The sequence below is a fragment of the Aptenodytes patagonicus genome, chromosome 1 (genome assembly GCF_965638725.1).
Source record: "Aptenodytes patagonicus chromosome 1, bAptPat1.pri.cur, whole genome shotgun sequence".
NCBI lineage: Eukaryota > Metazoa > Chordata > Aves > Sphenisciformes > Spheniscidae > Aptenodytes > Aptenodytes patagonicus.
In genome coordinates, this window is record NC_134949.1 from 56,112,260 (window position 1) to 56,138,939 (window position 26,680).

The window sequence follows — 26,680 nt, forward strand, 5'->3', positions numbered from 1 at the left end:
TGTCCTTTAATACTGCTGTAGACCTCACCTATGAGGGAACGATCTGACAGGTAGAGTCACAGCTTTGAGAATGTACCAGAAGAACTCCGTTTGAGTCATGCTGAAGCAGCTAAGAAGGATCCTTGCTATTAAATGTAACCTACAGTTCTGCTTTACATATAATGTGTCTCCAGTTTTGTAATTGGAAGCCAGACCATTATGTCCAGTTAGAATAAATTTTTACTTTCTCATCTTGCAGGTGAGTTGAAGCTCAGTTGAAGCTAACCCTTATGGAACACGTTATCTTTTTGGAGGCAGCAAAATTACACATAAAGAGGTGTGTGTGTACAGGCAGTGCTTAGGGGACTTGCCTCCAAAGCATAGTTAAGGTTAGAAGATGTCTCCCATCTGAGTTCCCCGTGGCAGGCAGAGAGCTGGCAGCAGAGAAGAATGTCATGCTTCTGAGCACTCCCCGCTCCGCATGATCACAAAACTTTTGGTCAAGAAAATCCCCCCCACAATGCAGCTAGATGCTGGAATCCCACTGGCACAATGCAAAACACTGTCTGCAAATAAAAAGGAACTGGTTTGGCTGCTATTACTTTTTATCTCAGTTGACACTGTCCTTCTTGTGCCCACAGCTAACCCACTGGCACTGCAAATCTGTTAGCTCTCACACATTCCCCAGCTTTGGACCCACCTCGTAAGAATTCAGGAAGCCACTGGGAAATGGGAGAAACCAGTGGAGCAGCTGAGAGCTTTCTTCCAATTGAGTCAATATTTTACCGTATTTATTATGTTGATTCTTAGAACAGCAGGATCTTGTGAAAGAATCTATATAAAAAATGGAAGAAAGCAATGTAGTAAAATTATATTTTCAGTTACTTTTTTCAAAAAATAAGAATCTTGCCTAATTGTACTGTCTGATTGCTTGCATTTCAGACAAAAATATAACACCTTCATCAGTGACAACTTCTGCTCCTTCTGTTTCTCCTCCTTTACCCTGTTTACTTTGGCATTTGTATAGTAAAAAAAACTTAAACCCAAATCTTCAGTTTTCCTAGCTTACTGTATGGAGCCAGACTATTCTTTGGCAGTACTGAAAATTACTGGGAGGTATTTACAACAATTATTATTTTATTTCAGTTTGAAATGAAGTACTTCTGAGGCATTGTTTAAGATCTGAAAGGAAAAAGGCGTCTTACAATATCCCTGTCAATCTAGATGTTTTTCTTGATTTCACAGGGTTCTGATAGAGGAGAATCTTAAGCCTTCTAGCCTGCTGAAATTTTTGTTCTGTTAGATAATAGAAATTCCTAAACAACTGATAAGAGGGCAGATACCTGTATTGAATGAATTAGTCTATATATACAATCTTGACAACATAAAAAAACCACTTAAAATCAAATCTCTGAAAAGGCAAATAATTTCAGAATTATTTATGGAAAATTAATTTTCTCCTGACAGAAATAATACCTTACTTAATAGAGAAGAGCTATAAAAGGAGACCAAATCACTGGCACACATTCTTTATCACTTTGACCGACTAACTCAAAATTAATTTCTTGCAGAGAAATCCTCTGTGGGAGAGTGGATTATTTGCCTTCCTTCTTTATGGCCTGTGGTATGAAAGCACATTCATAAGCAAGGGACACCATCATGGTGCTGTTGTGCTCCCGCAGTTCCTGGTTGCAGAGTAACCTCTCGGGGGCAGTTGCAAGCCTGGGTCAAGCCATCTTGAAGTGATCGGGAGAAGGTGAACGTGGAACCAATGCTCTGAAGAAGCAGCACACAATTCTTTACTGCTGGACTATGTTACAGATGATTGCAGTGTGACAGGATATATTTATTCATACCAAAAAAAGCCTCTTTTTTTTTCTGATGGAGTGCAAAAAGTTCTTCTTTTCAAGGAAGGAAAAATGGAAGATATACAGATACCTCATTAGTCCCATCCATGGACATGTATTATTTGGCTAGTTGAGTTGTCGGCAGTAGTGTAATGTATTGGTCCTCTGCACTGGAATTGCTAATGGTGCAATTCAGGCAGAATAAAAATGAAAGTCTGGCGAATTCCACCACATGGTGTTCCTCTGAAACTAAGAGAGATCTGTTTTATTCACAGCAAACTGCAATGTCAGAGATGCTACAGGAAACAAACTGGGCTTGAAAATTATCCAGAGTTTGCCATAGAGATCATCCACTGTATGCGGTTAAAATGTATACAACCCACATACTTAACATTTTATATTATGCTCTCCATCCTTATAATTTTAGAAATACAGATGGAGAGGCTATGTTTACCAAAAAAGTATGAACATCTGTGGGATTCTCTCCCCACAGGGCTGTCACAGGAGAGTGATCAACCCATCAAGATCAATGGGAGAAGCTCTCTGGTCAACAGAAGAAGCTCTCTGGATCACCTTACAGACTGAGGGGGGTTGCTGACTACAAGCATATGAGACTCATTATGGCATGCCAGGGAAGAGCATTTTGGGATTGCACAAGACTTATTATGGGATGTTTAGGTGAAGGACCGAAGGTGGGGAAAGGAAGAGATCGAGGGAGTTTGGGGAGGAACCAGTATGGGACACAGGACAGGGGGATAAAAGGGGCTGGTGACGTGCGAACCAGTTGCTTGTCAGTACATTCCTCTGGCCGTGCCCTGTGCCCCATCAGCGCAGTGCCTCTTGTCTTCATCTTAAACGCCATTTCTAACTGTTTTCCTGGGTGAGGGGACTCCCTTTTCTGCGTGTGTGTGTGTGTGTGTGTGTGTATGGAGGTTTAAGTGCCAGCAGCTGGAATTAGACCACGAGTCACAGGGGCCTACGTGTCCGGGGTGCCAGCAAGTGCAGAGTCTGACTGAGGGGCCGACCCCTCTCCCGCGGTCGCTACGGAGACCGACGCCCGCCGCAGCGGAGGCGGAACCCCGGGGGGCGGCGCCAGTCGCCAGCCGGAGCCTCTTCGCCGCCGCGCTCGGGTCTGCGCCGCCGCCTTCCGCCGTCCCGCGGTTACCCTGGCAACGGCGCCGTCGGCGAAGCTCGGAGCTCGGGCCTGGCGGCAGGATGGTGAGAGGCGGCGGGGCGGGGGGCACGGGGCGGGCGCGGCGCTTCCCCCATCTCGGGCGGGGGAAGCCCCGCCGAGGCCCCGCTCTGACCCGGCCCCGCTCTGTTCTCTGCCCAGATGCTCTCTCGGGCCAAGCCGGCCGTGGGGGGTACCCCGCCAACGGGAGACAGGCGGAGGAAGAAAGGGAAGAAGGTGCCGCAGCTGGAAGAGCTCCTGGCCCTGAGGGACTTCACCGGCGCGATCGCCTTGCTAGAGGTAACGGCCGCGGCGGGGGCGGAGGCCCGGCCCGGCCCGACGGCGCCGCCGGCACCCTGGCTCTCCCGCTCCCCTCCGGAGAGCGATACCATCATTGCCAGGCCTGTGCCCGACACGGCTGCGGGGCGAGGGGAACCCTTACCCAGCCTTGCGTCCCCCTCGCCTCCTTCCGCACCCGTTAGGCCCTGTTGCGGCAGCTTTTCCCCTCACTTCGCAGAACTGGGTTTGGCATGTGAGGATTGCCTGCTGCTTCCCTGAGAAATGTGAGAGCAGCTCCACCCCAGTAGCATCCACAGCTGTCAAACCATCCGTGATATAAGATGGCCTAGTATTACTTTGATTATCTGTGGGGCTTTATAAACTGTGTGGCAGTTGACAAAATTCTTACATTCTTTCTTCTCTACAAAGTTTAAACGGCACGTGGGTGAGCAGGAGGAGGATGCTGACCTTTGGATCGGATACTCAGCCTTTCATTTGGGTGACTACAAGAGAGCACTGGAGGTAAGGTGGGGAAATCCTGCTCCCCGAGTTTGGAAATCAGGATCTTGTGACAAAGCGATGACAACAGGAGGAAGATGTTCTGTAATAGGGAATAGTTCTGCCAGCCAGTTAAGGTACAAATGTACGGTAATAAGGCAGATGCTGTGGAAAGCAGTTTGGATTGGAAGAAAAGGTATTTGCCTATGAAAATAGACCTTTTTTAATGTTTTCTACTGTCTGATTTAATACTAGGCTCAGTAGCCTAATTTGCCCTTTTAAATGTCATAGGTCACGTCCTAAATTTTCCATTCCCTTTTTGCAGCTAGCTTTCCACAGTTGTTTTTCAGGTTTAATTATGTCTTTGTCTTCATTGTGTAGCTTATCTGTAATATGCATGCTTTTTTAATTCTTTCTTTAGAGGTTGGTGCCCCTGGCCATTTAATGTATTTTATTGTTCTTCTTTATGTTTTCTTGTATTAGGTAATTCAATGAAATGAGACATTCTTATTCTCCAAAAGCTTTAAGTCACTAAAAGACACGTTGATTATTCAAATACACATACATTTTTAATATGTGCACCATACAGTGCTGTTGTGTCTCTTTCAGTGTATATGCATACATATACAATATCCAATTCTTTCTCTTGTGTCCATTTATGCCTCCAGTGAAACTCAATTTGTTGCCTGTGTCGCTGGGATCCCTTTACCTTCTCAGTTGTGCTAACATATTTCTCTGTAGAAGTCTTAACAAATTTTTGTTGTCTGCCTTGCTCTGTACCTCTGAGGGCTGGAATCAGTGTGCACACTGGAACAGGGGGTGTTGTGGAGTCATGTGGTGATACCCACAAAGCTAGTGAAGATTTGAAAACAACTCCGTCTGCCTGAGTATTGTTTGTCTCATTGCTGTATTCCTACAGATGTGAATTGCTGGGTCCGTACAATGCTGTATTGCACCATTTAAGACTTATTGGTTTCAGTCAATGTCAGTTGGGGGAGATCTCCATCATGATTCACTGTGAAGCGTAACTGTGAAGTATAGCTGGTTTTGCAGTCTTTTAACTTGCTTTCCCTGGAAGAAATATTAAAAACAGATGATAATTTAAAGTATTAACAAAAGAAAATAACCATAGAGAAATAGATTATAGAACAATGATGATATTTTCTCTCTTAGATAAAATTAGGTGTTTAACTATAGTAATACATGTGCACAATATTCGTACGTGAAGCAGAAATAGAATTTCTAAAGCTTCCGAGTAAGTTCACAAGGCACTTTCCCCCTTAAAAAATTGAAGAGGAAACATCCGTTGGAGATGTTAGAAATGCTCAGTGAATCAAATTGACAGTATACAGTATAGAATGTAAAATAGCAGCATAAGACATAGTGGTAACTTAATATTAATGTTTAGAGTTGTGGAATTTAAAGATTAAGAATGTAACAGTCAGTTGCTGTCGTTAATTTTTATCTAGATGTTAGGTGTTAATAAGGAGTGAAAGTTTAAAAGAAGAAAAATGTTTGTATACAAATGAAAAATAACAGAATTTATTTCAAAGAAATTGCAAGCTATTTGGAATACCCAGTAGGTGCTTTTATAGCCAGAGTAGATTTTAAGTATTTCCTTCAACGAAAGAGTAACAGCTTTTTTTTTAGAGGTTAGGTTTTGTATGTGGTGTTTGATTCACCACTAGGTGATGCTATTGATTGAGGCTTTTAAAAACTGCAACATGGTCGTCTTTTTCCCGTTTTTCTGCCCAAGTAGGGACAATAAAAGGTTTGTATGCATGGTTTGTGGTTGGTTTGTTTGTGTGTGTGTTTTAAGTGAGAGATCACAGGGCCTATCTTTTCAGTTTAAGACTGATTTTTTTTTTAGCACAGTGATGAGTCCTGATGACTTTGCCATTTTGCGGTGGCATGTGGGAAATGAGCCTGTGCATCTCAACCTAGTTTCTTTTGGGACAGAACACTGTAGTTGTAATTCCCAAGCCTGTAGTAATCAAGGGAAAGAGTGCTGACTATGGAGGCTGAATTGCCTTTCAGTTATCAGCTTCAAGGTTGAAGTGTAATGCTGTATCTTCTCTGCTATGTTACAGAGGCATTGCTGCTGTGTTCTCAAGGACAAATTCCTTTATTATCTATACCCTCTAGATCTTGGAGCACTCTTTGGGGAGTGCCAAGAGCACTGTAAATAAATACTATGGATAGAAGATTCTGCAGAATTCTCCGGAGTGACATTACACACAAACTAAATGGTTCCTAAGCACCTGCGAGTGACAATGCATAGTCTGTGTCGCTATATTCCCAGTTCATGGCTTGTGTTCCATATACCTGATGAGGGTCTTCAGAAACTATGCTGCTAAATAATCCTTTTATTTATAATGATACTTTCATAGTGAGCCAGGCATGCTGGTTGCATGGCAACTTTTGGAGAGGCTTGGGAATTGGGGTGAGGTGGCCATCATCCACTACTGGGAGAAGCAGGGAAAAAATGAAAAACACACAGACCTCCAGCTTCAAGAATATCTTCAGAGAGAATGACAGCAAAATATCTGGCGCATTCACATGAGAGATTTCACATTCTCTTATCGTAGGCACACCAACAGTCAGGTATTCTCTAGGTAGAGCACTAACCTCAGCTTCACTAGGGTCACACTTTCCCCTTCTTAGTAGGTAGATGCCTTTCTCAAAGAATATGCCACCAACAGTGGTCTGGTGGGATCATCCCTACTGCTGTACACCAATTTACAGATGGTACTGCACTGGACTCAACTCTTCCAGCAGTCATGGTGGCAGTCCCTCCCTGACGACTGTCTAGCTTCCTTCACTGACAAATTGATTTTTACTAACACTGAGTGGCTAGTGTCTTCCTGGCATCATATGGCAACCAGAACTCCCCTAGTGGATAGCAGCACCTAATTAGTTTTCTCGTCTTCCATATCTACTATCCCTAATGGGGAAAAACCCACCTGTCTTTCTGCCATGACTCATTCATAGCACTAATCTTAAACCTTTCCTGAAAAATTTCTCAAGTTCACCCAAGGACCAGAATCAGAGCATCAGTCCGATGATTCTGTTTCTGAGCTGTCTGATCTTATAAATTGAAGCAGCCAGGGCCTAAGAAAGGGAGGGCTATAAGATGTATTTGAGGTACTGACAATTTAAGAGACGAATTGGCAAGGGCAGGTGCACTGCTAGGTTGGGTTCAAAAACAGGTTTCACATTCGCACTCAGCACCCTCTGACCAGGCTTAGGCACACAGGATGCTGGCATGGTACAGCTGCTAGACATGGTAATGCCATTTTGGCCCATCAGTGGCACACGTGACAGCAAAGCATGATCCTGGGACCAGAGCCTTCAATGCATTGTTTCTGTCAAAATCTCACAAACTACATCCAGGGATTCAAACAGTCCTATCTGAGAGCAGAGAATCAGGAGCTGTTCCACCTCTTCGGTGGATGGGACCTCCTGCCTACCCTGGCTTGGCTCGAGATAATTTCAGTCAGTGAATCATGAAAGGAATAGGGCTATACTAGGGTAAGGGCTCATCCATGAGCAATATCTGGTCTTGCTTGAGTACCTCTGTGGGAAGTGTGAGAATACAGGTACGCTCAAGTTCCTGATAGCTGAAGCTGGAAAGGAAAAGATGGATTTTTGGCTCCAGGAAGTTCTCTAGGCTTCTCTGTCATGATGATTATCTCCACACGATGAATATCTCCATACCTCCTTTGACCACTTGTTGGGCAGCCCTATAGGTTGGCCTGTTTATTGGCTCTTCAGGGTCTGTTTATGGGTTTGGAGAATCCAGACAAGTAGTAAGGGCACTGAGCAGAATCCTGCTGGCCTCAGCGTTGTCAGTAGGTGTCCATAGTTGTAGGCAATCAACCTGGCAGCCTGCTTTTGAGGAAAAGCGCATGTGTCTCGTGTTAGGGGCAAGAAGTAGAGAAGGGTGAAATAGCAAGAAGTTGTTATGCTCCTGGTTGGCAAAAGTGTGCCACAGGTTGACTGTTAGGAAAGCTTTTGGAGTATTTAGTTTGTTTGGTTTTGTTGTTTTTTTCGAGAGGATCGGGGAAAGCTCATGTAAAGTAGTCTTTGAGAGACTGATGTTGAATGCCTTTCAGTGAGAAAAGGGGCAACAGCACATAGTCTGGGCTCATGGCCCAGAACTACAGGGTAAGGATCACTAACAGTCCTCATTTTTATTTACTGTGTTTCCATAGATTCACACTGGTACTGCTAGAGCACTCTTTATTTATTGCTTGTTTTGAATGGCCAAGCCAGAACATGACTTGTGTTTATGCACTTTGTCTTTTCTAATTAATCTGCCTGAAGCCATAGCCGAAAGAGACCATTGGGTGCATTTAATCTGAACGGATTTTGAAAGATTCCAGATGGTCCCAATGAACAGCAGTGGCCTGTCTCTCAGAGCTCCATGACAGGCCTACGTCAAGACTGAACTGGCCTCAGTAGGAAAGGTTGGCTTCTATGAAAATGTTTTCTTTTTTTTATTATTTTTATTTTTTATTTATTTTAAATCTTCTTGAAGGACAGCTAGTCCCTGAAGTACTAGCAAGACTGAGCTGGCTTTTAAGGGCATACCTTACCAATATCTTCTCTCTTTGGGAGTGCAGTTTACTTTTGCTTGGCAACAGAAAAAAAAAATCTTTATGCTTGCAAACTATAAACTTTATTATTGTCAGCATGTTTCTGTTCCTGGGATTCACTGTCCTTTGGGCATGGCTTATTTTATCTAGTGCTATATGTATATGTATCTGTGCCTTTCCCCAAGAGGTAAGAAGTCTTCCACCCGCAGTGGCACAATCTGGTAAACTCTCCCTAGGAAGAGGGAAATTCCAATTCGTATGTTTGGAGGAAGAGTACAGAGTCGGCAAGGGGTTGTGTTGCTGGGAGGGATGAGAGGCTTATGGTGGTTGGGAAGTATGTGGATGGCATTCTTTCAGCAGGTCTTGTGAGAACCTTGTGTGACCCTGCCTGCTTTGCCTTATGCTGCCTGTTGGACATGGCTGGATGGAGAACAGAAGCACTAGCAGGAGGCACTTTCACTGGGATGGGCCTCCCTAGGAATTTAACAGAAACCTGACAGAGGGGAAAAAAATGGCACCGAGAGGTCTCTCTGCCTCTGTTTTTAGTACCTATTGTTATGCAGAGCAAAGATGTTTATCTTCAGGAATATCACTGTTTGGTAGCTGCAAAGTTTTTCTTCATTAAAAAAGTAGATTGAAAGATTGATCTGTTAAGTTTTTACTGTTTCACAAATAGCAAGAAATGAAACACAAGTTTATGTGACAGTATTAAGGGATATGTAATGAATGTGGATGTGTAAGAAATATCAGAATATGGTATCTAGTGGTTTTCTATAGCTGTTGGCTGTAAGTCTTAAAATGGGAAATGATGAAGTTAGGCACAGTTTAGTAATATTTACTATAATTATATCTTTATCTACTAGGAAATCTTGAATTTGCCCAATACTGACTTGTAGGCTTGTATTTTAATGCAGTGGTCTCCAAACAATTTTGATCATGCACCCCTATGAGTAAAAAATTTTTGAGCACGCTCCCCCAGTATATATACATACATATATATAGTTATAAATTATATACATGTACTACTGCACTAATATATTGTGTAATTATAAAACCTACACAAAAATAGAAATTAAAAAAGGGTGAGATAAAGATGAAATAAACACTTTTAAAAATATTTATTTTAGTTATTAATGATACCAAAAAGTATTTTCTTCCTGCACCTGATGGTATTGTCTTGCACGACCGCTGGGGTGCGCACACCCCACTTTGGAGACCACTGTTTTAATCTATACTGACACTACCTACAGGTTTATAAAAGCATGTTTAACACTTGCTCCAGTAAGTATTCACAAAGAGATTTCCCTGCTGTTTATGGCTCCCAGGCTTTGACTGGGGGAGAAGTTAGGAAAGCATCAGAAAAGACTGAGGAAAAGTTGGTTATGTTGATGCCTTTATAAATTTAATATATTTATCTTTTATAAATACAAATAATAATATATTTATAATAATATATAAATATATAATAATATATATAAATTTTTATATTTTGATAACTTCAGTACTGACAGAATTCATGCTCCTACAGTGAAGATTTATAGCACTGCTCGTCCCTGTTTTCTGTTCTATTGCTGTAAACAAAAAAGAGCTAGGGACTTATCTTAGGTTAAAATGTAATAGTTTCATTGTAAGAACTGCAATGAACTTGAGAATAAGTCATTTGATCTCAATAATTTAATGATATGTTGTAAAATGGTGGAAGAAAGAATGATATTTAATACAAGCCCGTGCTATTATGCATTTTTTTAAAATCAACCCTCTCTTCTGTTTCAGGAATATGAGGCCTTAACCAAACAACCAGCTTGCAATCCAGATGTTTGGGTGAACCTTGCCTGTACGTACTTCTTTCTGGGGATGTATATGCAAGCTGAACAAGCAGCCTTGAAAGGTGAGATGTGTGTCTCTGATGGAAAGGACTACTTCTTGACTTGAACACTTAAAGTGATTTCCAGAGAAAGTATTCAATGCTTTTTTTTCATAGGAATAAAGGATACTTTTGAGCAAAGTTTGTTGGTTTTGGGGGTTTTGTTTGGGTTTTTTTTCATTTAACAGGAGAGTTATGATGCAGTTTGCTTCCTAAAAATACCTTGGGCAGGTGGAGCAGCTGGAACTGAAAGAAGCATCTGGAAAATAATTTCTCTTATTAATTTCTAAATACAAAACGCAGCATATGCTGACTAGCAACAAAAAGTTACTTTTCTTTTGACTGATTCCATGTCTCTGAGCCAGTGCAGATGAAGCTAATTAGGCTAGTGAAACGATCAAAAAATAAGCATCTGAGAGAGTTCAGCGTTCTCCCTGATGTGGACAAGAACTCTGTTTACATAGTTTGAGTGACTTAGTAGGTGGTCTTGTTGCCTTATAAGTCAGATATTAGGTATCTGATTCTTCAAGGCGCGGAGTTCACTGCAGTCACATTGTTACAGTTCTACTTTAATCTGAACATGCATGGGATCATTTAAAAAGAAGGAATGGAAATTAGATTCCAAGGCAATTTTTACTCCCTAACAATGTTTCTGCAGTTTAATTTTGTTACCTATCACTTTCTATTTATCTCAGTGATTTATATTGTTTCCCATAACCATAGTATCTCAGTGCTTTCTAAGTAGAATTAATAGTAGTGATGTTCTCAGTCAGCTTCTGACTCTTGCCTTTTTAGGATAAAACTCTTACTGAAGTATGGGTTTTCTCCTTTCTTTCTTTAGTCTTCTAGTCTTGGGCTGCAAATAGGGTAGGGAGAAAATAATTGTGTACTTTCTGCTACTGTGGAGGAGTGCCTTCAAAAAGGACAGTTTTGTAGTATTTTTTAGAAATAATTAGATTCTCGTATCCTTTTAAAATCCTCTGAAAGATCATGCTGAGCTCAAATCCCACAACTGGAAATGTTTTGTTTCCAACTGTAAAAAGTTTCACACAGAGCTTTGTGATCTGTATTGTTCGAGAGGTGCATAAATTTCTAATATTCACAGATAATAATTTGATCTTTAATGTACCACAAATTTGAGCTTTGGAGATTACAATCTAGGACTTGAACTGGAATCTAAAAATAATTGGGCAATAGAGTATGAGGTGTCACTTTGACCTAAGCCATGGAGGAAGCAAGCAGCTGCATCCTGTACCAGTTGGGAGTCATTGTCATCAGCTTCACATCATGTGAATTACAGTAATCCATTCTAGAGATGACAGATACACAGCTGGGCATGCACCTTTATTAACCGTGAGCTGGAAGTGAGGGGAGGTTAATTTTTTCGTGCCCCTTTAGATTAGTTCATAGTAGCATGGTGAGTGGCAGGGTAGGGGGTGTGGTTAGTGGTACTTGGGTGCTGGAGGAAAGGGCAGGAATACTAAGAATGAAGTGCAAGACGTAGGGAGTGTAGCTGAGGGGGGAACAGAGAATAACTGAGTGCTCACACTAGTAATATCAGTTCCTGATTTTATGTAATTGTTTAAGAAGGACAGCATGCCAGTTTTTATAGTGAGGTGCTAAACCTTTCCTGTGAGTACTGTAATACTGATGATTTCTGGCTACTTAAGCTTGGTGGGGAGGCAGTCACACTGAAGATTTGTAACACTTGTCCTTTCTCCATTGAAGGCTTCCAAGTGTTGTATATTCCCCTTTCCACTCCCATCACTTCAGTCTTTCTTACACTGAGGTTGAACCATTTTATTTTCACTCAAGACAGATCCTCTTTTAGGTTTTTTTAACAACTTAGGATTGCATCAGTAATGGCTGTTTGCAATATATTATTGACAGCTGAGGCCATATCTTGTGATCTCTTCCATGGTTTTGCAAAGATCCTGAAGAAGCAAAATATTTCATTGGATATAGACACAACAGGTGAAGTCTCTAGAAGAACACCATTTATCCAGTACTGCCTCGAATACTGCTGAAAAAATGATAGTGTTAGTGTTGGGCTGCTTACCATTGCTATTTTGGGATTATTTTGCCTGAATTCTTGCATACTGCTTGCTGTTTAATTGCTGCAGTTATGCTAAGCCCCTGAAAGTAGCATAGTCCTAAAACAAATGAGGGAGAAGTAATTTATTTTCAGCTATAATTCTAAATTTCTAAAGTGATGGAATCTCTGTGTGAAAGGGAACATAAATGTCAGCTAGCTTTCTGGAATAGATTTTCCACACAAACATGTAAATATCTAGAAATCAAATAGAAGTTCCTTCTTGCCATGTACTGTTGCTGTTGCTTAAGACAATTATTGTTAACTGTCTGAGGAAAAATATGCAAGATACTTAAAAATTAGGAAATTAGCATTAAAAGCCATGAGGTAATTATTGCTCTTCATACAAGATATATAGTCCACAATCTCTTGTGGAGCAAGGTTTTATGTTTATTTTATAATAGATGTGAAGTGTTCTCTTAGCTTGTTGTTACTTAATTAAAACTTCATGGTACATTCTCTCAGGAAAGAATAAATCTGTATATCAAAGTCATATAAAGCAGAATTACTGCAAATATAACCTAAGTAGAAGAGCAAAAAGGCAATAAAGAAAAATCCTTCTTTGAAGGTTTTTCGTTACAGTTGTACTTTATCTCCTCCAGGCTTTCTTCCAAATTCCTTTCAGACATTTCTGGCTTCTCGTTTTCCCTGCTGTCCCCTTACATTACAGTTACTAATGTTCCTGGATCTGAGGTGAAGGTAGAGTTACTTTAAGTCAGCTACTGTTGTTTCATAGTCATCCCATAGTGAAGCTGCCAAGTGATACTTTGTTTACTCCTTTTGCATCTGCACTCTCATACATTGGCTGAATATATGTTTTCTATGCTGTGTGCTAGCCCATCTAGTCTTGGAAGAATGAGGCTGAAAGTCTTCATTTTGGTTTAATAAATAATAATAATATATTCCTACTTTTTAATTATAAAAACAAATAATCTTATGTTGCATTCCCAGTTCCTGGGCTTTGCAAAGAGCAAGGACCAGAAACAGCCTGGCACACTTGCACGGTGATCCTGGCAACTGATCCTAGTGTTCAGAAGCCTGCATAATGCTCTCAGAAGCCGTTGGCTAGCACTGCATTAAGAAAAACACAAGGACTAACAGTGTTCTTTTAAATGACAAAATGTGCACGTAAGTGGGGCTGCAGTTAAATCTGTTATGAAAATCAGTCTTTTTAGAATGAACGGAATTTTACAATTAAATTTAAGATTCATGCACAGACAGGGTTGTGTTGCTGAACCAGTCATTAAAATTCTTTTTTTTTTTTTCCCTCCCTTCTACTTTTTGATGGGCAAAGCTTTGTAATTACTTTACTTCTCCACAACTCTGCATGTGTCAGATCTGAATGTGGTTTAACTGAACAGAGATACTTCTCATTTCACAGCCTACACTGGAAGGAGCAGTATTGTACAAAAGCAGAACAGAGATGGGTTAGTAAGAACAATGACGTTTTCCAAACCAGTTTTGCTTATGTATGTACTAACTTTTGCCAGGTGTCAGATAGTTGTCACCAGTGAAAATGTGCAGTTACAAGCAAGCATGGAGAAGTTGCCGAGTTTTCTTTTTCTTTAGACTACATGTTCACCTACATGCAAAATTATCTGCTTTCTGCTTGTACTGCATTTCTTGAGAACAGTAGTTCATTTTCATTGCATTTTAGCTGTGGTTTTGAACCAGCAGAGTTTGACGTACGAAACTTTCAAAGTGCACAAGTGAAAATATCAATTTATACATATTTAAACTTTAAAAACTACTAACCTTATTTTCTTGTTTTGCTTTTTAAAGTATAGTGGAAGCTACAGAACAGGAATAATTGATAGTTTTTTGCTTCAGTGATCTTTAACTTACTGTGCTTAGGCATGACTGAAATGAAATGTGTATATATTGCAAGTAACTGAACATAGCTGAACTGGCTTTTAAGTATTTTGGGAATGGGAAAATTTCAATGAATGTCCTCTGTAAATTTCATTCAAGAAAATTTTGAACAGTTGAGCTATTCAAGTGTGAACCTCACTGTTGGACCATGTTTTTTCCAAACATTTTTCCCATACCTTTGCATTTTCCCTCCACCAGTGAGACTGTGGTTCTGAGGCACAGAGGGTTTCACTCAGCTACTGTATTCAGGTGAGCAGGGTGTTGTTTCTCAGGGACAGGAGAATAAGGTTTCCTCTGGTCATATTTTCTATGCTGTCAGGCTGGAGCCTTCTCAGCACTACTCCATTCCTACCAGCTCCTGCTATGTATGTTTAAGATGTGTTCTACATCTGTTGATGTGTATAGTGCTGCTGTAGTGTATGCATTATGTCTGCTAGATGGGATTTGTTAATGCTGGATGCATGACCAGCATTGCCTTGCACTCTTACAAGAGGGCACAAATGCCAGATTGTCCATGACTGTATTTCATCATCTTCTTACTGCCTGTGGCAGCAATATGGAACCCACCAAGAGTCTGAGCTGGCATTTCTAGTGAGCTTAACTTTTTTTTTAATAATTAGTGAAGATAACTGTCTTTCACTCTTATTGGAGCTGTTTATTATATTTTAACAAATACTTCACTAGGTGCCTGTTCAGTGTCAGCACATAAAAATATACAGAACACTTTTAAGATCAATGTCAACTATGACTTTAGTGCCTGGAACATCAGCACTGATCATGACAAAAATTATAGCGTAGGAATAACGGTGTGTTTCCTAGCTGGAAACAGCTAGCTATCCAGCTACCTCAGTGATGTCTTCAGCACAAGGCCAATACTAGACCTGGAGCAGGGTCCAGTTTGTTGCCATACAGCATTGTCATCATGTCTGTTATGATCCCTAGATTGCTTAGTACTGATGTAAAAAAATATATATATATAATGTACAGTCATCTTCTTGAAAAAGTAGGACAGGAAAAGAAGATTGTGCTTCCTTGTGGCATTAATAGATCAATGACAATGAAATTCGGTAGCAGTAGAGTGTAATAAAAGAACAAGCCTAATATCCCTTCAAAATCATTATCTCTGATGAGGCAGTTGTATCACTTCCTGCTCCAGTGATTGACAACAGCTGTATCCAATATTCATAACCGAGTTCTTTCTGGAAACTAATCTGACCTTGTTCATATGTTTCCTTGTCTTCCTCAAAAAATGCATTTGGCACTGCGGAAAAAGAAACTGCTGATACTGAATGTTTCCATGGTTCTGCTTACTATATCGACAGGACTATATTTTGGGGGGGTTTGCCCCTCTCCTTCTCTGGCTGACATTAAGTAAAAGTGTCTTATTTTAAAGAATATCACATGGATAGTATCATATATATCTTATGAAGCAGGACATTTTTTTCTCCCTCCATATATCCATGCACACCATCAGAACTCAGATTTCATCTTTTGCCTGTGTAAAATAACTTGGAGTAACCCTCCAGCTTTTGCCAAGAAGTAAATAATAATTTTGATGTCAGATCAGATGCCATGTTTGCAAGGGCAGCACTGCAGTCATTGGTTCACCAGTGAAACAAGAATTCCTCGGTTTAGATTCTTGAAGGAGTATTGCTTGCAATTCACAATTTTCACAGTGAAATGAATGCTAAAACCCACTCAAAAAAAAAAAACAAACCACTCAAAAAAGGAACACTGGTGTCTTTACCCGTAGTACTGTGATTATACGATACGTTATTTTCAGTGTAAATCCCACAATCTGTCCTGCTTGTATTTTTGGAGTCTTTGATGGCCAAATGTTTTCAATTGTGAAGGGTGGTTGTGGTTGGTTTAAGTTTCGCACAAAAGCACATGTGGGGTCCATGTGCAACCCTTCTAAATTTTGGTATTAAAACCTATCAATTAATGCTGGGGCACATGTGGAGTTACCACAGTATCATTGCTGATAACATTCTGAAGAACATGCATTTAAATTCAGGTACTCTAACTTTCTAACTCCATGGATGAAATAATTTCTAGAATGTACTATCATGTCAGTTATACTACTACTGCTGCTTATACAATATTGATTGTAGATCAGAAAAACTTTCCACTCTTTAATAATTAGGCTAATGAGAATTCCCACATATATCCTAGATTGAAGACCATTTAGCTTCTTAACAACTTGATGCTCTGTTAGTAATACCTCGCAAGATGTTGTGGTTTTGTGAGAACTCTCTCATACCGCCTTTGCCTTTTGGGACTTCTCTGTTCTAGCAGTTCTTTAAAGATACAATTCACTGTCCTCTTTTCCTAGGAACATGGTTAAATAACACAGCTTGGGAAGGAGAAAAGGGGAGAAATAATTGCTGTGCCTATCAGAAGTAGGTGGACAGCCTTACACTGCCAACCTGATGAGAATGGCCTGGGTTTTAGCATTGTGCACTGTGTTACAAATTTTTCTTACTACATGGAGCAAGAGTGAGAAGTCTGAAAATGTCTCCTTAAATTGCTTTAAAGAAAAAAAATCTAACTTATTACTAGAAAATTCTGTCTTGTAGGGTGGGAGGGAAGAGGTTTTGGTGGTTTGAGCCCTCTTTCATGGTTTAGGATGTCAGAAGAATTATAGCCTTGTGTTACAGGCCATTGCTTTGCTAACTCTGCACTTTTGTGGCCTCATAAACACAGTAAGTAATTCTGCTTTTTGTAAAGATTCCATGTACATCCTTTTTGTGGAACATAGGTTGCCAGCTGGTTGGTCTGAGCAAGAATGAGAGTGCTTATTAACCAAGTAGGCTAAAGAAAATACAGGAAAGAAGGGAAGGCTTTTTGGAAGATTGCTTGCAAAAGAAATTAATAGCTCTGTTGGATGAGGACCTTTGTCACTCTCAGTGAAGCACAAGGCTCTAGTGACTTAAAGCTCTACAGTTAACAATTTGTGTCATATGGAGTGAGTTAAATGGAATTCCTAATCCTACTAGAGCAAGAAATTTCATGAACTTTAGTGGCTCTAGAAAGGAGATGTCTCCCTTAAATCTCTTGCCATATCTTAGTTTGAATCTTATCTGCCTTGACTGCAGGATTCTTCCATGTGCCTTTTGTTCCTAAGGACGGAAGAAATATTAGAACTAAGTATAATATAATGTGCATACATAACAAAATGGTAGCAGCAATGGGTTTTGCAATACACTGGAAGTTGACAAGATTCCTAGAATTATGAATCACAACTTACTTCAAATATGACATATCATAGAAAGAGCCTTGATGATGAGTTTGTCTGTTGCTGCTTTTTATTTTGTAAAAGATGCTGTGCTGTGTGTCACTTGTGCAAAAACAGAGAACTATCGACAAGGCCCTGCAGGCAAATGATAGTGCAATTCATAAAAGTTTTAAAGCTCATGGAAGGCAGAGGCCAATGAAAAGTTATTTTCAACAGGGATTTCAAAAGAAATGGGCAAGGAATGAAGATAGGAAGCAGGAAGGCCTTTTAGCCACTCTAAAATTGGTAGAACCTGCCCCAGGGCATGACCTGCAAAGAACTGTACTTGGGCTAGTTCATGAAAGAATATGGGTTCATGTACGTCTATTGAGAAAGGGAGTTAAAAATACAGTAGAGACACCCTGAATTGTTCTTTGCAGTGATACTTACGTAATTTTCCTTACAGCACCTAAGAGTCGTCTCCAGAACCGTTTACTCTTTCACCTGGCACATAAGGTATGATGTCTTTTCTTCACTCATGCTTTGTTTGTTTTCTTTTCAATTGGGTAATGTGTAATTTACGCTGGCAACCTGGTAGAATAATTAAAATGTCTGTGGTGGCAGGAGAACAAACGTTTTCCACAATCACCCTACTGTATTAAAATGTGGAGGAGAAAGTAAGTATGAAAACATGATCTCAGAATAGATGCCCTCAGCACGCATCTAAGGAAAGTCTTACCAACTCACTTCACGTAAGTCTTACAACAGGAACCTGATGGTATTTTTGATCACGAGGAACCTGGGACTTGAATAAAATCAGAAATGTGTAAGCCACTCTTTTTCTTTTTCTTTGAGGTGTACCAAGTTTTCCTAACTTGCAGCTGTCTTGGCAATTTGAGAAAAATGGTCTATATGCTATTACTGATCCTCCTAAGTCATTCAATATCCAAGAAGTAATATTGTTTATAGCATGAAATATACTTTACTTTAATTTCAACAACAATTAAATGCTTATTTCACTTACCACACATAGCTGTCTTCCCTTAAATTTGGATTTGTGCCATCCTGTGTTATAACAAGTATCGTGCTACTGAAGAGACTGAGTTTTGGGTGAAAGAAAGTATAAATCCTGAATGTTAGCTTTGATGTCAGATTCTCTTTACTTAAATCTTTATTAAGTTTAAGAGAGAAATCTTAAAACATTTTTGTAGCAGCACTGGCACTTATAGATGGCTGTGATAAAGAGAAGTTGGATAATTCGTAGTTCATGTGGTTAGTCTTTGGAAACAAAGGGTTTTACGAAACTATAAAGCCCATGGCCTTTAGTTCTGTTAAGCAACTTCTCTTGCCTTTGTACTGCAGTATCATTTTGTGACTGGCTCAAAGAAGGAGGAAAAGGATTTGAAGAAAACTGAGCAGATAGATGAAAAACAAATACATAAGATAGAAGTTGTGTGTAAGAGAAATTCATAATTACTGTTGAATCAGCAGAACAAGCAAAGGGAGGCACTGGAGTAAGTGATTTGAGTAGACTGATTAGGTGAATAGCCTCAACTTTACTATTGTAATACAAATATAATGGGTATTTTAACTCTGTTCCTTGTTTTTATCCTTGTGTGTGTTATGTGCTATACAGCAATGCTTTTAAAAATAAACCATTTAGTTAAAGAAACTGGAATTTTAAGGGGCTGATGAAAGAGAATTTGTTATTGCTGTAAAGAAGTCTTGTGAAAATTAGTGCTTGTGTGTTGGCAAGTCTTGCATTTTTCTGCTATCCATGAGAAATAAGATTTGGATCTACAAACAGCAAAATTTCTGCTGGCTCGAATAATAACAGTCAAACCTTGTGTTGCAAAATTCTGTTTGTGAAATAATTCAGCTCTTCCCCTCTTATCCATCAAGGCATGTGACATGTAATTATGTCTAAATCACACCTTAAAGGAAAATGTGTACTTAGTTTTAGCTTCATATTTATCTAGTTTCAACTGGTCTGCCTCTTTAATTTTGGCTTTCTCCACTGGTCAAATTAACTTTAAAGTAACAGTTTTTCCAGATGTTTAATATGAATCACCTGCTGTTTGCCAGCAAGGACAAAACTAATCCAGCTAATTAAAACGTTTTTCTTGCTGAACTCTTCTGAGAATGTGTCACACTCTCTTTAGTTCAGTGATGAGAAGAAACTGATGAGCTCTCACCAGAATCTGCAAGACATTACAGAAGATCAGCTTAGCTTGGCATCTATCCATTACATGCGGTCCCACTACCAAGAAGCTATTGATATCTACAAACGCATTCTTCTTGATAATCGGTGGGCATCTCTACTCTAAACCTTATTGCAGTGTCTCTGATACTGTTGGTATTTGAATTCCATTTAGTTGCTTGGTTTCTGAAAGTAGGAATTTTCCCCAATTACTATGTACCTTTCCTACCGCAAAATGTGCACAAGTTGCAGCCCCCTCAATTTTGTTAATTTTAAATCATTATTGAAAAATGCATGTTTAAAAAGAAGTCTGCTGTCTGTTGCTTTCTTTTAGTGTCCCAGAATACATAGCTATCTTTTGCCAGTATCTCCTCTTGAATACTTCAGAGAAAGCTGAGAGTCCATCATAATGTATATAAGTATGTGATGTAATGCTTGGGGAAAAGATTCTAACTTCCAAGTCCTGTAGAAGCAATCACTCAAAGCTAAATGAGTAACCTTCATAACAATTATCCTTTTACTTACTGTTACCACAAATGTCTGTCTTATTTCTATGTCTAGTTCTTCTGGCTTGATAGCTTGTAATGGCAAGGTTTTTTTGAAATAATTGTACTTGGTATAAGATAATAAGATCCATTAAAATATTTTCAAAGTTTTATGTGCATATTAAATGTCTTTGCATGTATTGCATAGAAAATCCTATTCTGCAAGGCCAAGTACAGTGCTCATGTTCTGTGCATTTCCTTAGTGTGAAGTTGCCACCATTTCCCAGATTTGCAAACCAACGGTTTTGTAGATAATTCTTTAAAGCTGCAGTAGCTGCCATTGAAAAATCTAACGTGAATCTGGATCTGGATCTGTGCGATCTTATCTAACAAACTAGAGGTCTAAAGATACCTAATAAGCATTTCTTAGAAACCCCAGTTCTGATGTGCTTGTAAAAGATGTATAGACATGTGAGAGCTTTATCACTGATTTTAATGTTCTGTAGTATAACTATCCAGTGGGATTTAAACGTTCTCTTTAATCCTCTTTCCTGCAGGGAATACCTGGCTCTGAATGTATATGTGGCCCTATGCTATTACAAACTGGATTACTATGATGTATCACAGGAAGTGCTAGCTGTTTATCTTCAGCAAGTTCCTGACAGTACCATTGCTCTCAACCTTAAGGCTTGTAACCACTTCCGACTTTACAATGGGAAGGCTGCTGAGGTATCTATTGGACAGCCCTTCAGTTCACCTTTATTTTAGTTCAAGATTCCATGCAGGTTTCTTTTCCTTGTTATCTGTCTTAATTAGTAATGTTGATAATAGCCTTTATCTTGTCACTGTGTCCTTCTCTTAGGAATGTCACCCATTTCAGTTTCCCTGATATTAAGCCATCTGTCCACGTGTGTACACAGTGGTCTTACAGTTTTCCCAGTCCGCTTTTGACGTTGTGTCTATTATCCAATTGCTAAAATCATCACATAGAAGTGGGAAGGCAAAAATCTTCCAGTGACCCAGCACTGCTGGAGATGTCTTTCTATCAGCTTTGGGGCTCATATGAAGCTCCATTTATGCAAGTGTGCTTTTTTTGTTTTCATGTTAAAATTTTGGAATGTATGTAATTCCAGGCAGAGCTCAAGAACTTGACGGACAGTGCCTCATCGTCTTTTGAGTTTGGCAAGGAGCTCATTAAGCACAATCTGGTGAGTAATGCTGTTCTCGGATTTAATATGGATTTAACTCATTTGTAGAGCTTTTCTTGATGATTCATAAATTGGAATATTTTGGGAATTGCAGACCCAATTGAATCTCTGCTGCCATATAAGTCCCATTCCAGAAATCCTACCTGTATAATCAATGTACCATCAAGTGTATTTTTTTTCTCCTGGAATTTTTCCCTGCCAGTTTGAGACTGTGTCAAGAAAATAATAATGCTGTTGCTTTTACCCCCGAAGGCATATTAAAATAATTTATGTCCTGTAAGAATACCTTTGCAAGATGTTTTGTGGAGCCCAGTCAATAAGGACTCTGTAGAAACAAGTCAGAATGCATGACCCTGCACTCTTATTTAGTATGACAACAATGTGAGTGGAATTAAGATAACTTGGGAAAATGGTCTTCATCCAAAAAGTACTTAACAAGGGGTTCACAGGGAAAAAGGTGCTGATAAAAGCCAAAATACTGTGTGTTCTGCAGTGTAAGAGTCACTAATCACCTGTTAATTTTCCCTGCAGTGGTATTATTACTTTGCTGAACAACCGGTAACAGTAGATTGCTCTTATTTAATGATGGGCAGGTGCTTGCTTTGTTTTTCAAGACCAGTCACAACAAGCTAACACTTTTTTTCCCCAAGAGTTAAAACTGCTTTCAAACTGGACTTCTGTAAGTTAACATTCTTTATTTTGAATGTTGGTCTTTTGCCAGTGGTTTATTGAATATGTTAGATTTTTTTGGAGGAACTGTCATGTGAAACTGAAGTATAAGGAATCGACTGCTCCTGATCATTTTAGGATCTTGTGGCGTTCTAAATAAATGTAGAGTTGTTAGCCTAATTTTTTTCATATGAATATGTCATAAGCAAATTGTAATTCTGTATGTGTTCCCCTCACTCTTGTCTTGGACCATATTACTCTTTAAAATCTTTGATATATAATGTATCACTGCTTTGAACTGCTAAAAGCTGAAATAAATTAGTCTTTACTGATGGATTAAATACTTTTATATTCTTCGAATAAAGATTGTCACACGTCGTAATTATATAGTTATATTGAAGCAGGGATTATGCTAATGCCAGTACCACTGACCTTTTCCTACTGTTAATGTAGGAATTTAAGGATGAATTTCCTTGAATTAAGAGATCATAGACAAGATTTTGATACGCAGTTATCAATATGCTGCTTTTCTCTGCAGGTGGTGTTCCGAGGAGGAGAAGGGGCTTTGCAGGTCCTGCCTCCTCTGGTTGATGTTATTCCTGAGGCAAGACTGAATCTTGTGATTTACTATCTCCGGCAAGGTAAATACACCTTCCTCTGGCTCTTTCATAGCTTCAGGGATGACATTTATTCATCTGATCTCAACTGACTATTCCATGAAATGCTTTTTTTTCTTTGCAGTAAAATGTAATTTATTTAATTTTCTTTTCCTCTAGAAAATAGTGATGTAAGAGTTCCCATGGCTTGCAGAGAAGGGCTTTAATTGTATGCAGTCAAATAAATCTACTTCAGCAGAGTATTGGAAGTTCTTGGGTTGCGGGAGATGGCTTTGGGGATGGTGGTGTTTATATGTTTATAGTGAGAGGACCTCTCCTCTGCCTGAATTTGTGAGAATGGTAGGCGTATGTCCTATGAAGGCAAGGACAACTATTTCTGTAAATATGGCACAAACAGAATATGAGCCAAAGTGACTGTGAACAAAGGCTACAGTTTGTGAACAAGACATTTCATTCCAAATGTACTTTACAACTCTTAAAGAATGCAGGTAGGTAGCCAGAATCAGTTGGAAAGGATTTTCTACTTGTTTCTCTCCTTAGTTGGCTGACTCCTTTGAATTTTATCTGAGTTCAGTTTCGGAGCCATTCCTGTTCTCCCATTGTGTTCCTTTATTCAACAGTCGGTTGACTGGCTGAGTGATGAGCAGTGTTAACTGCAGTCATCTAATATAAGGTGACGTGATGATTGCTTTTCTGTCCACTGCTTTCTTATAAGCCTTGTATTTTGTTACCTTTTAAAGGTGACAAAATAAGTTTAGATGACCAGAGCATCTGAAAGCAGAAAAATGTCTTTTTTTACTTTTTAAATAAATAAAGTCTATGCCTGCGATTTTTTTTTCCAAAATGTTGAAAAATTACCAGGAAAAAAAGGAGATATATTCTGCTGGCAGAAGTAAATCACACCAACTTTATATTCTTTGTATCCCAATAAGTTCATCAGAGAATCTGAGCATACGTAAACATAGTACATTGAAAAAGCTCTGTGAGCTTTTTATAGCATGATTGACTTGGAGTTTCAGATACTGATTCAGAGTAACATCTTTATGATTTGTAATCAACAGGGTTGGTGAGATTTAATCTTTGTAGTTGCAATAAGTTCTCTTTGGTGCTCACTTGTATCCAGGACTGCTTCTTTTGTCTGTATGTGCAATTGAAACACTACCTCATTGTTTCAGTTCAACTCAGACTGTGACAAATTTTAGAATACGCCACTACTGATGACTATTAGCAGTTAAAGAAATTCTTATTGTGGCTAATACTGTGCAATAAAATCTCATTAACATGACTTTGCTAATCTGCAAACATCACAGTCTTCACAAAATATGGCAATTCTATCCCTATTTTGTTTTATTTGATACTAGAGAATGACAGTAAGGTTATTTAAATTTCATCGTGGTTGTAAATTAGGTATACATTCTCAAGTAAATTCAAATTGTCACAATTGTATATTATTAAAAGTACATTATCACCTGCCTTACATTAAATTTATACAGTTCTAGGTAAATAACAGAATCACATTATTAGTGAAAAGGGACCTCTGGAGATCTCTAGCGCAACATTTTATTCAAGGCAGGTCCAATTAGATCAGGTTGCTTAGAGCCTTGTCCAGATGAGCATCTAGTCAGAACTTCCACTGTGTCCACTGCCTTTCATCTCACCCCGTGGAATCTGTCTTCATCTTCTCTGTACCCTCCCATTAGTTAGTTGTAGACAGTGATAAGATCTCCCTTGAGCCTTCTCCTCGGACAGCTAAGCAATGCAGTTCTCCCAATCTGTCAGCCCCCTACCTGCCTCAGGAGCCCTCGGATGCACTCACTCCAGTATTTCAATGTCTGTCTTGATTGAGGGATCCCGAAACCGGACACAGTACTCCAGGTGCAATCTTACAAGTGCCAAAGAGAGAAGAATCCATTCCCTTGCCCTGATGGCTACATTCTTGCTAATATGATCCAGCGTGCAGTTGGCCTGCTTTGCTGCAAGGGTGCACTGTCTGTCAGGACCCCCAGGTTGCCTTTTAGCCAGTCAGCCTCCTGCCTGTCTTGTTGCTTAGGATTGTTTCAAACCAAGCAAGATGCAGGACTTGCATTTTTCCCCCATTGAACTTCATGACATTTCTTTCAGCCCATTTTTTTCAGCCTGTTGAGCTTCTCAATAGCTGGGAGCTTTCTCCCCAGTCTTTTATCATCTGCAAACTTGCTGAGAGTAGTCTCTATCCTATCATCTGGGTTGTTAATATAAGACATTCAACAGTATCAATCCCTGGGGGATTCAATTAGTAATGAGCCACCAGTTGGATTTTGTACAACTGATCACTGTCCTTCGGTAGTCCAGCCAGTTTTCCATCCCCTTGTCATCTTACTTAGCCAGTCCTATCTCTCAAGTTTGGCTATGACAAAGGTATAAGAGACCGTGTCAAAGACCTTGCTAAAGTCAAGGTATACAGCATCCACTACTATTGGCTTATCCATACAACCTGTCATCCATTGGGTTAGTCAGTACACTTTGGCACTGGTAAATCTATGCCTGCTGTTCCCAGCCACCTTTCTGTCCAGTGTTATTGTTGCCAATATCACTATAGGTAATATTGGTATTATTACCAATTATCTTGCCCAATAATATTGTTAATAATATATGTTTCAAATTAAGTTCTACTTACACAGAAGCAAAGTTGTTAGGCTAAGTTTCCATTTTGAAGTCTTGATAGTGTAGCAGCATCAGTTAAGAATGTGAGAAATCATTACTTCTAATGACTACAGCTGTCTATCCAAAATTTACAAGGTCTCCGATAAAGGTAGGCTTGTGTTAAGACATGCTCTGAAATGGAGTGACTGAAGCACAAACATGCATGCCATTTTTTTCAGCTCTTTAAGGTAGTGACTTTTAGCAGGGTTTGGGGCCAGGTATCCAGTCGTAATCTGCTCCAGTGAGATTTGCTAGAGGCTTCTGTTGGAGCCTGAAGAGCATAGTTATGTGTTGATGGTCTACACTGATGAAAATAACAGCTGCTGTCATTTTTTTTGCTGGCTGTTGGTGAGCTGAGCTAGCCAGAAATCACAAAAAAACCCTATTTCTATTAAAAAAAAAATGATGCCTTTTGGCTAGTCTAGTACCTTGTGCTGGCTTACTACGTGACTGCTCAAGGGAATGGGTAGGAAAGGAGAGGGGTTGGATGGGAGCCTGGCAGCTCCAATGTATATTGACTTAAGTCACCCTGGAGTACTGTCCCCACAGTGTATGAGTGGTATGTACTAGCAAAAAAAAGGTTTTTTTGAGAAGGCTTGTTCTTATGGGCAGCTGGTATAATGCTATATTAACAAAATTTTGCCAGTAAAAAGGGCATCTTCACTAGGTTGGTTTACGAAGCTGACCATAGTGCCAACATCTTTTTTTGATTTAGGTAAAGTTTAGGATCTTACCAGTTTACTTATTTCTTGGGTGGGAAGGAAGTTGTTTATGGAATCCAAACCTTACATTTAAACTTCTATACTAGTAGTGCTTTTTGCTTGTTAGAATTAGGATCAGGTAAGAGCTGCTGAACAGATTTTGAAATATTGATAAGGAAAAGATGAAGTTTCCCTTCAGAATCATGTTACCCTATCCTCCTTGAGCAGTAAATAAATATGAGAAGAGAAAAGACAGGAAGATGATGGATTTATTAACTTGACCTTGTACTGTTGAGAAGGCAGCCACTGGATTATGAACAAGGAGGCCAAGTCATCTCTACTAGGAAAACTGTAGTAATAAAGAAGCTATTACTCACTCCATGTTTGTTATTTGAGTTCTAGAAAACCATCACCATTGTGATATAAATTCACAATGATTTATAGTTACTTTTCTCCTCCTGTCTAAATGCTTTATTTCTTAGTCTATGACTATTGGGGAATGTTGTAGAGGATGAGTGACTTGCTCTAATACAGTGTGCTATGGTTTGTCATGCATTCTAACGTCTGGTATTTCAGATGATGTGCAGGAGGCTTATAACCTGATTAAGGACCTGGAACCTACAGCTCCACAGGTAATTGGAAACTGATGTCATGGTCCATAAAGATGGAGGTTATAAATTGTTATGAAATCTGCCACATAC

General features: G+C 39.4%; 1 protein-coding gene across 4 annotated transcripts in view; it reads left to right on the top strand.

Annotated features, from left to right (window-relative positions):
• Positions 1-2,982: 2,982 nt before the first annotated feature.
• The window catches only part of IFT56 (intraflagellar transport 56), a 50,450-nt gene continuing 26,752 nt past the window's right edge, over positions 2,983-26,680 (top strand). For 2 of the 4 annotated variants that reach the window (XM_076336470.1, XM_076336500.1), the window contains exons 1-10: positions 2,983-3,044; positions 3,160-3,297; positions 3,706-3,798; positions 10,146-10,260; positions 17,884-17,933; positions 19,580-19,725; positions 20,660-20,831; positions 21,236-21,310; positions 22,518-22,620; positions 26,556-26,611. In XM_076336470.1, the coding sequence (XP_076192585.1) occupies positions 3,042-3,044; positions 3,160-3,297; positions 3,706-3,798; positions 10,146-10,260; positions 17,884-17,933; positions 19,580-19,725; positions 20,660-20,831; positions 21,236-21,310; positions 22,518-22,620; positions 26,556-26,611 (951 nt within the window). In that variant the 5' untranslated portion in view covers positions 2,983-3,041. Of the gene's footprint in view, positions 3,045-3,159; positions 3,298-3,705; positions 3,799-8,113; positions 8,244-10,145; positions 10,261-13,737; positions 13,756-17,883; positions 17,934-19,579; positions 19,726-20,659; positions 20,832-21,235; positions 21,311-22,517; positions 22,621-26,555; positions 26,612-26,680 lie in introns of those variants that run through there. The other 2 variants (XM_076336480.1, XM_076336490.1) reach the window with 2 other exon arrangements.